A 13,125-nucleotide genomic window follows, 5' to 3' on the forward strand; every position below is an offset into this window, starting at 1 on the left:
ACTTCAACCCCCTCTACTTTCTACAAATATTTTTTTATTGAGTTTATATTTTAGGGATTTATTACTATCATATAGGACAACAATTTACCAAAGTATGAAGCCAATCCCAGAACATTGACTTTTTGGGCTGGGGCGATTGAAAAAGAATCTCTCATATATGCATTTATAGCGGACATAGCAAAAATGTATCGACAAATAGCATTACATCCCGACGATAGAAAATTTCACAAAATTTTATGGCGTGACGATACGAAAAATCAAATCAAAACGTATAACCTGAATACAGTAACGTACGGAGTATCTTCTTCCTCGTTTCTGGTAATTCGCACATTAAAACAATTGGCCAGAGACGGAGGCAGAATCTTATCCGCGGGCGAGTTTCATATTAAAAGAAGATTTCTATGTCGATGATATGTTGACCGGAGAGAGTACAAAAGAAAAGGCACAATCTTTGATTCCTGAATTAATCGATATCACTAAATCGGCAGGCTTAGAACTTAGGCAGTGGGCTTCAAACGATCCCAGTCTCATTTCGTCATTATCTAAGTCGACTAACAGTGCTCAATTTGTAATAAATGAGGACAACACCGCGAAAACGCTCGGTATTCAATGGAATTCAACTAACGATACATTTACATATCGACGCCTCCCGTTCATATAATGCTTATTGAAACTGCAATGCAATATAAGTCTTATTCAAATTTTCGTGCCATATAAGTCTTATTGAAAGTTCAGTGCTATATAATTCTTATTCAAGTTTCCGTACAATACAATAATTATATTGAATAAGAATTATATAGCACTGAAATTTCCATAAGACTTATATGGCACGAAAATTTGAATAAGACTTATATTGCATTGCAGTTTCAATAAGTATTATATGAACGGGAGGCGTCGATATAATATTCAAAAGATTAATAAATCGGATAAAATCACAAAGAGAAATGTACTCTCAGAAATCGCAAAATTATTTGATCCGCTAGGTTTATTAGGGCCCGTAATTGTGCGGGCAAAAATAATCATGCAGCAATTGTGGCAATTGCAATTAGAATGTGATCAATCTTTACCCATAACATTACACACAATTTGGCAAACGTATCGTAACGAACTACATTTATTAAACGACATAAAATTTGATCGAAAAATTGTTATCCAAGATTATGAATGCTTACAATTGCATTGTTTCTGTGATGCAAGTGAGAAAGCATACAGTGCGTGTATATATTTGCGTTCCGTTGATAAACTCGGCAATTGTTTCTCTCAGCTTATTTGTTCTAAATCACGGGTGGCTCCCTTGAAAGCAACATCTCTTCCTCGATTAGAGCTTTGTGGAGCATTATTATTATCAAAATTATTTGAAGTAACCATACATGCATTGCGACGTTTAAAATTTAACAAAGTAATATTTTGGTCAGATTCAACAATCGTATTGCATTGGATAAATACACCGTCACATATGTTAAAAACTTTTGTCGCAAATCGTGTATCTGAAATACAAAAAATTACGTCTACTTTCGCTTGGCGCCATATTCGAATCGAACAAAATCCTGCCGATTTTGTATCTCGCGGTCTGTCGCCAACCGAAATGATTGAAAACAAACTATGGCAAAATGGGCCAAATTGGTTATGCGAAAGTGAAACCAACTGGCCTATCACAGAATTAGAAATAATCGAAATACCAGAACGTCGTGCACCTACTGTTGCGCTCATCGCTACAGCAAATGTAACGTATTCTATCTTGCGAAAATTCGAATCATTTTCTAAATTAAAACGCGTGTTAGCATATTGTATGCGTTTTATAAGAATCAAAGTAAACAAAGAGGTTGTTAAAGGTCCTCTCACAACTGCCGAATTAAATTTGTCCAGTAATCGTATAATGAAACTCGTACAAATTGTATCATTTCCGAGCGAATTGAAAGTATTAAACTCAAGAGGATCGGTAGAAGGGAAGCTTGCTGCTTTGAATCCATTTTTAGATTCAAAAGAAATTATCAGAGTAGGCGGTCGACTTTAAAATTCTGAGTTACCGTATTATCAAAAGCATCCAAATTTGTTGCGTAAACATAATAAAATCACATCTTTGATAATAATTCGCGAGAATCACGTAAAAAATCTGCATAGCGGTACGCAAGCTACACTCCACTCAATTCGAAAATCTTATTGGATAGTTAATGGCCGTAGTGTAGTAAAAACCGTCATTCGAAAATGTGTTCCGTGTCGTAAAGCAAAACCAGAAATACCTAATTATATAATGGGAAACCTTCCTAAAAATCGTGTCGTGTATGACAGACCGTTTTTGAACTCCGGGATTGATTATTGCGGCCCTTTCTATATCAAGGAAAAGAAGCACAGAAATCGTAACAAGGAAAAGGTGTATGTTGCAGTTTTTGTGTGCTTCTCTACCAAAGCTGTACATTTTGAGATTGTCAGTGATTTGACCACTGACGCTTTTTTAGCTGCACTAAAACGATTTTTCGCTAGAAGAGGTAAAAGTTCAAATTTATATTCTGATAACGCTACAAATTTTCAAGGGGCGAAACGTGAAATTAAAGATTTATACGCTTTATTAAGTTCTCAATCGCATAATGACAAAGTAACAAATTCTTTAGTTAATAAAAATGTAAATCGGCATTTTATACCACCAAGGTCACCTCATTTTGTCGGTCTATGGGAATCCGCGGTAAAATCTTTGAAATATCACCTGACTCGAGTAATAGGCAATAATTTATTAACATTTGAAGTATTGCTCACTTACGTAACGGAAATAGAAGCTATCCTTAACTCCCGACCTTTGACTCCTCTTTCACCTGATCCAAATGATTTAAATACTTTAACTCCTAGCCATTTCCTGATTGGTGATGTTTTAACAAGTATACCAGAACACGATATCAGACAACTGCCATCGGGACGATTATCATCGTGGCAACATGTGGAGCAAATGCGACAACACTTTTGGAATCGTTGGTACAAGGAGTACTTGCACGAGCAAACCGTGCGCAAAAAATGGCACACGGGTTCTACGAAGGATCTAAAGATTGGTACACTTGTTACAGTTAAAGAGGACAATATACCACCAATGCATTGGGCCCTCGGTCGAATCGTAGCCATTCATCCTGATAACGAAGGTGTTATACGCGTGGTAACTGTTAAAACTGCGCGTGGTGAATACAAGAGAAGTGTCAAGAAAATATCACCTTTACCAATTGACATTGAATAAGTGTAGTGATTTGAAATATGAAAAAAAGGGATTCATTGATGGGACTGTACAATTAATTTAGTGTATCAGTCAAATGTTTTCTTTCTGTCTTAAATACTACAATCATGTAAACTTTGATTTAAGAATGAATACTCAAATCCATAATATAAGTAATAAGTATATATTCTTTGTATTGAACTGTATAGTTCAATGGGGCCAGTATGTTGCTGCGCAAGAGCATTATAAACATTTTTATTATTTATTTTTAAAAGAAATGTAAGGCCCAAATATGCCAGTCCTTTGCGAAATCTCAAGGCATAAAGACATGTTTAATAAATGCTTAGAATTATCTTATGTAAACCAAGACTTTTATTTCTCACCCTAAGAAAAAGAGATTCTCTATTTTCCCAATAATTATTGGGGAAGGCAAATTCAAACGATTAATGAATTTTGCCTGCAACGTATAAACAATTTTATTAACTTTCATGTAGTTGAAAATTCAGATTACTTAATTATACACGGAGAAAAGAAAGGAAAACCGCTTGATTTGGCAGTTGTGAGCTGTTCTCACTCGTCAGGGAGCAGCAGTTTCGCCGCAAAAGGAGAACCGTTTATCTTTTGAGGAGTAACCGTTCACCTTTTGTCGTTTCACCTTCTGGAAAGCTAACCCGCTTTCCTCAAAAAGCGTACTCGTTCACCCTTCGAGAAGCGAACAGCTCACTTTCCCAGCGGTCAAACAGCTGACTCTCATTTAAAAGAACTGCTTTACCGAGAGGTTAAGCGGTTCTCCTTTTTTCTCTTTGTGTAGGGTTGCCAACTCCCACACAGCACAATTTAGTACAATTTTATAGCAGACTTTCCTGTAAGTTTTGTAATATTACAATGTAAACTTACAGTAAGATTAAGGTAAACTTAAAATGTCCGCCATACATTGAACTTACAGGGGAAGGCTACTGCAAGATTACATGTTAAGATTACTGTAAACGTACTTTGTCATTGTAAACTATTAGAAGGTAAGCTTACATGGTAAGGATAAAATATTAATAAATTAGTTTAAACAATATTTATGCACAGTAGCTTCCTATAGCACTTAAGGCTGCGCAGTAAATTATATTAACCACTTGAGCGTCATGGCGTTCCAACTGGCGTCGTGCGTGGCGGTGACAGAAGCGTTAAAAATGCATAAATGGCGTTCCTACTTGAATTCAATTTGTAAAGTCTGTAGACATAATTAACTAACTATAACTCACCTTTCATATTTTTTGAGATTAAGCAAGACGTATGTGACACGAAAAAATGATTTTTTTAAATATTGAAACGGTTTTTTCGATTTATTGTAAAAAAATATATGATATATTGTATAATTTATTATCTGTATGTTTATAATATCGTAAGTCTGCTGTAAAGTTACAGAAAGTTATTGTGCTGTGTGGGCTGTGTAATTTTAACTTTCAGGACAAGGTTATTGAAATTACAGTTACAAGGTTGCCACGAACTTAAACTAAGAAGTGTAGGTTCGAGAAAATCATTTTCGATCATTAGAATAAAATAATTAATAATTTATTCATAAAACAAACGTTTAAGATCATTCATGGAAGAAATTACAATAATTCAAAAATACGCGACATTTGACGATTTTAGAATTACCCTAAACAGACATTTAAAAGATATTCTACATTAAAATTACCGCGTCACAAATTAAAGTAAATCTAACCAAATAATACAATAAAATCAAAGCAAAAGATAAATAAATAAAAAACAAGGTGTTAATTTCATGATTAATTAGCTTCCTCATCATGATACACTTATTTTCAAGATTAAAAGAAAGATTACAACTAAAATAGCGATAAATTTTATAAATATTGGTAAAATGCAAACTGTATATGGGCGACTCCACGTGAGATTTACCTATGACCTTTTAAATTCGGTGTTGAAATATTGTATTTACGCGCCGTATGTTTCTCGATTGACTCTAGTAGTAGTACGTCACGACTGTATGCGTGCGCACTTCTTCTTCGCTCGCTCGTCTCTCCCCTCTTTACCACTTTTGTTTTTGACCGCGTCCACGTTACATCGTCAGAATAAACGAATATTCTTTTCTACAATAAAGTCTTTTTACTGACTGAAACCTGCCCTCAAAACTATCAAGTCAACAGGTTATGGGCCGCAGGAACGCTTTCCACTGCGCGAAATAAAATCAGTGTTAAAGAAAATCGGGTTTTTCAAGTGATAGTTTTGCGGCGTGGTCTCCTCGTGTCCCGGGTTTGCGTGGAAGCCATTTTCGGCTTTGAACAGTTTTGCGACTAATGAAAGATTTGACGATTGTGTAAAGTTTCAATGAACTGCAGTGTTTTCAACGGTGTCGTCCACAATGAAAAGTATTGTAAATCGATGCCGATTTATTCTGGGTATGAAGGACGAAGAAGTTTTGGTCCACGTGAATATGGACGGTTCGAGTTTTACCGTGACCTTCAATGAAGGAGAAACGATCAGTCTGAGTAAGTGAGATTGTTACACAGCCCCACAAAAAAAATGTCGTGCGCGGCAGACCAGACTAGTCATTTCTCATGTATTTTGACGCGATGAACACGAATCCGAAGTCCGTTTTGCTCCATCACGTCAGGATTTTTTTCTAACCTCCAAAAGCCTGTCGGATTTTGAGAGGTAGGCTATTTTTTTAAAAAATTGATGGATTTACTTCAAACTTGGTATCTAGGGGTTTTTTGGGTCGCTGATGACGAATTTGAAGTTAGATTTTCAAAATTCAAAATGGCGGATGAATTTTGTAAAAATTGATGGATTTACTTCAAACTTGGTATCTAGGGGTTTTTTGGGTCGCTGATTACGAATCTAAAGTTAGATTTTCAAAATTGAAAATGGCGGCTCCAATATGGCGGACGATATCGACCCTTCAAAGGTGATAATTCCGCCTTTACACACGAAACTAGGAGCAATTAAACAGTTTGTCAAAGCCTTAGATAAAAAAGGAAACTGTTTCAAATACCTGGAACAAAAGTTTCCAGAAATCTCTGATGCGAAACTAAAAGAAGGGGTTTTCGACGGACCACGTATTTGCAAATTGTTAAAAGATGAGCAATTTATCACCAAGATGAATAAAAAGGAGAAAGCCGCATGGCTTAGTTTTAAAGCAGTTGTCGAAAATTTTCTGGGTAATCACAAGAGTGAAAATTGGGAGCAAATAGTTAGTGATATGACTAAAAACTTTGGTAAGTTAGGATGCTTAATGAGCATAAAGTTGCATTACTTAGACTCGCATCGGGATCAATTCCCTGAAAATTTGGGAGATTATAGTGAAGAACAAGGAGAACGATTCCATCAAGATCTGAAAGAATTTGAGCGTCGTTATCAAGGAAGATGGGATGTAAATATGATGGCCGACTACTGTTGGATGCTGAAAAGGGATATTGTACCTGGAGGCACCAATTTGAAAAGAAAACCATTACACAGATCCTTTGAAGACAAAAGAGTGCGCTACCATAAAAAGACATGAATACCTTACTTATGTATATAAGAATTTCCATTTCTAGTTTTGAAAATCTAACTTTAGATTCGTAATCAGCGACCCAAAAAACCCCTAGATACCAAGTTTGAAGTAAATCCATCAATTTTTTAAAAAAATAGCCTACCTCTCAAAATCCGACAGGTTTTTGGAGGTTAGAAAAAAATCCTGACGTGATGGAGCAAAACGGACTTCGGATTCGTGTTCAGCGCGTCAAAATACATGGGAAATGACTAGTCTGGTCTGCCGCGCACGACACTTTTTTTTTGTGGGGCTTCGTTATTCAAGCGCACATAAAAACGACAGTTAAATATTTTTCTTAACACGACTGTTTCTGGATTTTTCAATTTAAATAAAAACGAATTTTTGATTCTCTTTCTCTCTCTTTCTTTACACGTGTTTTGCGTGTCTGTGCCTGCATGAGCATGCGCCTGCGCACGTCTATGTCTTTGAAGGAGAAAATGTTTAACGAGTATACAGTTTTACGAATTTAGTCTTTCCCGAGGAGAAACTTAAATAGGGAAATCGTAAGGGCCTTGTAATATTTCCCTATTACTTGTATGATTCTGATGTGGAAAAATGCAGATTTCTGATTAGGCCCAGAGGTTTCTTGTGACGCTTGATTTTTTATAAAAATGATTCATAGTACCCAATAGTGAGAACCCTACAAGAACCCTACGACCGTCTTTCGATTACTTTCAACTTACTATCATTTTTATTGAATGATAATTTAAGGTTATTTTATTTATTATAAATAGTAGAAAATTTGGACCAGTATTATTTTAACACGAAACTTACAATTAAGATTTTTATATTGTGCTACCAGGAATATTGTTATTTTGTGCATGTGCTGAAATAAAATAGTTAGTCTAATAATTAATAAATTACTTTAGTGAGGTTCACAACGTTTCTGATCAACGATTTAGAAGAACAAATATTTTTCTATTTAAATGTTTACATATTTTTGCATAAAAACTATTTTACTTAATTTTTCGATCAATAATTTGTAAAAGAGAAAATTATAAACAAAATATTTTATTGTTTTTGTCAAGAAAATATTTAAAATCTCACCTTAATGTTTTTTTTGATATATACTCATTTTTATTTATAAAATTATGACTGTCATATATATTTATTAAGGAACAAAAATAACATTATAAGGGTAGGCCTTAAAAAAAGAGCAGCAAATAGAATAATATGATTAATTAAAATCAATTTTTGTCGTGAAAACATTTTCTGTTTGTTTTTGTGATTTCACATATAAATATATTCTGCGCAGATTTTGCCAACTCAAAAATAGTAAAAGGTTTTGTTATCATGTGCCAGAGTATATTAATAATTTTTTTTTAAAAATTGTATTTTTGGGATTAAAATATTTTAAATAGTTAATATATGGTAACATATTAACGTTTAATAAAATAATTTTTGTATTACAAAAACATCATACAAAATAATTTCTCAAAGTTCAAGGAGATTTTACCAGTAAATAAGACATTTTTATTTTTTAATATCTTCGAATTGATTGCTACATATTTAAAATTATTTTCACATTCTTAATAATTTAAATTCATTATATTTTCTAATGAATTATATAAACTACAAATTTTCTTTTTACAGTTTAATTATATTTTTATAAAAAATAATATAGTAATATAACCTGACATTATAATTAATCAAAAATTGAAAGTTAAATAAAAGTTAAATTGAAAGTTCTCAAAGGGCAATCGTAGGGTTCTTGTTATTCTTCTCGCTATTAACCATTAAAACTAATTTTTGAGAAAAACAAGCGTCACGAAAAACGTCAGGACCTAACCAAAATTCTGCATTTTTCCCTATCAGAAACTTATCAAATTTCAGTTTTCGATAAGGAAACTTAGGGAAACTTCTCCACGGGTTCTTTTCAAAAATAAGTAAATTGATTTTTTTTCTTTACTAATGATTTATTTATTGAAATATTTTTCATAAATACTTCTATTAAGGAATAGACGTCGTAAAGTAGGGTAACGGCACCAGTGAAAGAACATTTAAGGAAATGCATACTTTTATCATTTATTATTTTTGAATGCAGTTATTGAAAATTTTTTTACCAATTTTTTTTCGATAGCTAATTAAGTGTAGAATGCGAAGGTCATATTTAATTTTCAGAAATATAAGATGTTAATTAAAATTTTAATTAATAAGTAAAACATACCTATTTCACCAGTGAAAGAACAAATTGTCTAATGAAAGAATTTTCTGCATCCAGTAAAAGAACGATGTGAAATATATATTTAAAATATATTTAAAAAATATATTAAAACAAAGATAAAGTAATATAATGTTTGTAATATACTAAAATAAAGGTAAATTAATGATAATTATAAATATTTTTTAACTAAGTTTGCAGAATCTTATTTTTAATTGAAAATGCATTTATAACCTACAATCAATCATCTACTTGCAATTTATTTTGACAATATTATTGTAACATAACAGTGTTAACCTATTTGATTTTGTCATTTTTTTGTTTGACTTCAGACTATTCGTTGAAGGTGTTCCTTCATTGGATTGCATTGGAACCAGTGAAAAAACATTTCTGTTCTTTCACTAGTAATTAAAAAAAAAAAACCCCCCAATGACGGAATTTGCTTTTCTTATGGCAAATTAATATTTTATTAGCTTTTAAATGAAAAGAAGTATTTCTAATACACAAGATAAATTTAGTATAAAGAAGACCGACGATTTAAGGCAGTTTAAATTAGTTAAATGTGAAAAAAGAAATAACGTGTCAGAGAAGAGTTCTTATTGTTGAAGATAAATTTGCAACACAACATTTTTAAAAATTTTTTTTTATAAAATTTACGTGTTAACTCTCTAGGTATCTTAGATACTAAAGACATAAATTAAATAAGGAACATAAAAATATATAATTTATAATACCAAATTGCTTATTACACTAATTAGAATGCAAAACATGAAATTTGTTCTTTCACTGGTGTCAGTTCCTTCACTGGTGCCGTTACCCTAATTGCTAAATAAACGAAGAACCAGTTAATATTAACGAAAGTTTTTGAATTTTAACGAAATGTTTGCTTTAATAAATTTAATGACACATGAATCCGTGTCTCTGGGTCATTTCTTTTGGAAAGAATTGTGTTCGTTCTCGAAAATTTGAAATGACTAGGTTTGTTTTTCGTAACAACGAAAGTAACGGGGTTGGAAAAACGAATCAGTTCTGATTCATTTAAACATGTGTTCTGTTTTAATGTCTCAAGAGCAGACTAATGATAGCACAAATTTTGATATTTGACTGTTTTTACTTTACTAACGATTGATTAACGAGTGTTTATTTTACTTATTTATTGAATAATTTTTAAAAGCAAACAATCTCTCAAAAATGAATGGGACATTTTACGAGAGGAAGTACGAAGTGCATATCACAAGTCAAAACCAGAGGGCGGCGACGTCACCAGCAATAGTGCACAAGACCCAACAGTGGATCCAAACACTGAATCAATAAAAGAGGTTGCTGATAATATACAAAATCAGAACAATGTTCCGCCAATCGTTTCTGTCGATGAAGCGGAAATAATTTCTGATATACAAAATTTGATTGACGAATGCTTTAATAAACCAGGTGACTAGTAAACTTAAACAAAATGTTTTATTAACGATGTTTTATAAATTTTATTTAACGATTTGTTTATAATAAACGATTGTACGATTGTGTTGTCGACAACATATTTTCATTAATGACTATTTTATGAATTTTCAAATTATTCCTGGTAGGTGTGTCACCAGATGCAACGAAGGGTTCTGGACTCGAAGACAACCAAAAAATTTCAGCAGCCCAAACTGAAATTGTTCCCGCTCCAGGAAATAATACAGGAACCATCAAGAAACAATTTTCGTCAATCCTGGAAGTCGACGACAAAACTGACGAATATCACAAAAACAATTTAATGACAGCAATTACGAAAAGTATTGACAAAGGTATTGACAAAATTGAGTTAACGACTGGAACGACGGACAATAATAACGACAGTACAGACAAAAATAAATTACCCGAAGAAATAGTGAAAAACAAAAACGGCAGTATTAACGAGACGATGGACAGTTCTAAAGATGAGACGATGGCACAAAATGACAAAAATTTAAGTAACAATAATCAACCACTCCCAAATCTAAATCTTAAACGACAGTTAGACACAAACGATGTGATCGACAAAAAATTGGAACAATTTTCTGAAATTGAGGTCAGATTGAGTTCTAAACTGACCCAATTAGAAAAAGTTATGGATGTCACCCACAAAATGCATTCAAGCATGCAGGACAGCATGAAATTATGGTTGGATCAACGTGAAAAAGATATGCAGGTAAAACGACCCAAAATTACAGAGGATGTAATTTTAGCACAAAATTCTAAATTTACTATTCCCCTAGTTCAAACGAAAGTTCCTAATGATAATCAATTGTCTAACAATAATATAACGACAGTTAACGATTCTAAAATTAATTCAAACAATTCAAAAGTTTTTTAATCAGATTAAAGAGGCAATTAAAATTGAATTAATTGGCAAAGACAGTGGTATTAAATACGATTACAAAATAACACCTCAAAGTAAATTCGAACATTTTCACGAGTTTTTGTTTTCTGAATTACGAACTTCCGAGTTACTTTACGTAGTTGATTCGTCAATTCCTCCCCCAGATGGTTTGAACGAAAAACAAAAAGAAAAACTTCATTTTAAAGTTCGCGACATTTTGATAAATCGAATAGATAAAGCATATCACTCACGAGTTTTACTTCTTCAAGACCCTAACGAAATTTTAAATAAATTAAAAGAATTTAAACGATGCGAAGTAAATTTAACGACTGTAACTGCGCGAAAACAACTATATACAATTCAGTACGATCCGAAACGACAAACGGCAATTAAATTCATTGATAGATTCGAAGATATAATTTTAAACTATGAAAATATTCCCGGTTCCACACCATTAGCTGACGAAGAAAAACGCGACGCTTTATTTAACGCTATAATGAATAAAATTCCCGAAGTTCAATCGATAGAATTTATGACAAAAAGTCAAACAGGCAAAAGTTTAAATTTCGATACACTGAAAATGTTTATTGTGCAGGCTGAAGCCAACCGTTTGCAAGCGGCAAACAAGACACATCCGGCTTCTAATCAAACTACTGTAGCTTCCGTCCAATATGCAAACTCCGGCAAAACAAAATTCACTAACGTTGTTACGAATGCGACGAATTTGGACACATGAATAACGAGTGTCCTTTAAAGGGACAAGGTCTTAAAAAATGCTATGAATGTCAGGAGTTCACGGCCCACAAAGCTTTCCAGTGTCCTCAACGACTGGCACGACAAGGAGGAGCAGGACGAGGTAGAGGTCGTGGAATCACAGGTAAGCGTTGGTTCAATCTAAACAATAAGTACAATTTTCAGTATCGTTCAAATAACAAACGACAGTTCAAAAATAAAGAAAATACAAATTTTAAACATTCGAACCCTTTCAAAATTTCTAATAATAAAAATAAACAATTTGTCAAAAACAATAACGACAGTCAAAACAAAAAACATTTAGCTAACAAAACTGACAGTTCACAAAATCAACAAAGACAGTCACGTACAGGTACGAGTAACGAACTAAAAATTAATTTCGCTGAGCAAATCTTCTTTCACTAAGAAAATTAGCTGAGGCAGGTTATTCGACTTACTTAGATGACAAGTGTGTTAACATTTTTGATAAAAAAACTCACTCCTTTAAAAGAATCCAAAAACGACAATGTAAACTTGAGTAAAGCAGTGGTTTGGCATAGTCGTATGGGCCATGCTTCTGTGAGTTATTTACGTAAATTACAGGAGTTATGGAAAAATAATAAAGAATTACAGACAGTTGTCTTCGATGATAGTATTTTGAATTGTGAAGTTTGTGCCTTAAGTAAATTAACGAAATTACCTTTTAAAAACGAGAGAACAAGAGCAACACGACCGTTACAAATTATCCATTCGGATGTAATGGAGAAAATCTCTCCACCTACACATCCTCACGGATTTCAATACATAGTAGTATTCATCGACGATTATTCACGAATGGCATTGGCTTATCCAATGAAAACCAAAGACGAGACCGGATCATGTTTAGAAAAGTTTATTAAAAGTTCTCGAAACTTACTCGGTACTAACGAAAAAATTTGCTATTTAAGACCAGATCAGGGATCCGAATACATGGGTGGTTATACGAACGATGTATTCGTACGCGAAGGAATAGAACGACAGTGCGCTAATCCCGACACTCCTTAACACAACGGTGTGTCAGAAAGATTTAACCAAACGATTCAAAAAAAGATAAGATCTCTTATGTTCGATTCTAAACTTCCGCCAAATATGTGGGATTTAGCATTCGGAGT

General features: G+C 33.1%; 2 protein-coding genes across 2 annotated transcripts; both read left to right on the forward strand.

Annotated features, from left to right (window-relative positions):
* The first annotated feature begins 2,251 nt into the window (after positions 1-2,251).
* On the forward strand, positions 2,252-3,217 carry LOC127287370 (uncharacterized). Its single transcript, XM_051314259.1, has one exon. The coding sequence runs from the start codon at positions 2,252-2,254 to the stop codon at positions 3,215-3,217; it is 966 nt and encodes a 321-aa protein (XP_051170216.1).
* Positions 3,218-10,779: 7,562 nt separating this feature from the next.
* LOC127287121 (uncharacterized) lies at positions 10,780-12,105 on the forward strand. Its single transcript, XM_051313885.1, has 2 exons — positions 10,780-11,071; positions 11,838-12,105. The coding sequence occupies exons 1-2, from the start codon at positions 10,805-10,807 to the stop codon at positions 11,976-11,978; spliced, it is 408 nt and encodes a 135-aa protein (XP_051169842.1). The 5' UTR covers positions 10,780-10,804; the 3' UTR covers positions 11,979-12,105.
* The last annotated feature ends 1,020 nt before the right edge of the window (positions 12,106-13,125 follow it).

This window comes from Leptopilina boulardi, unplaced genomic scaffold (assembly GCF_019393585.1).
Source record: "Leptopilina boulardi isolate dan_hultmark-lab unplaced genomic scaffold, ZJU_Lbou_2.1 LbouV2_122, whole genome shotgun sequence".
Lineage (NCBI taxonomy): Eukaryota > Metazoa > Arthropoda > Insecta > Hymenoptera > Figitidae > Leptopilina > Leptopilina boulardi.

Excerpts from the sequence above, each read along its gene's own strand:
- LOC127287121 (XM_051313885.1), top strand. The coding sequence starts at position 10,805 with ATGGACAGTTCTAAAGATGAGACGATGGCACAAAATGACAAAAATTTA. Across the intron at positions 11,072-11,837 it reads AACGTGAAAAAGATATGCAG|GCTGAAGCCAACCGTTTGCA; the intron begins GTAAAACGACCC and ends TTTATTGTGCAG.
- LOC127287370 (XM_051314259.1), top strand. The coding sequence starts at position 2,252 with ATGGGAAACCTTCCTAAAAATCGTGTCGTGTATGACAGACCGTTTTTG.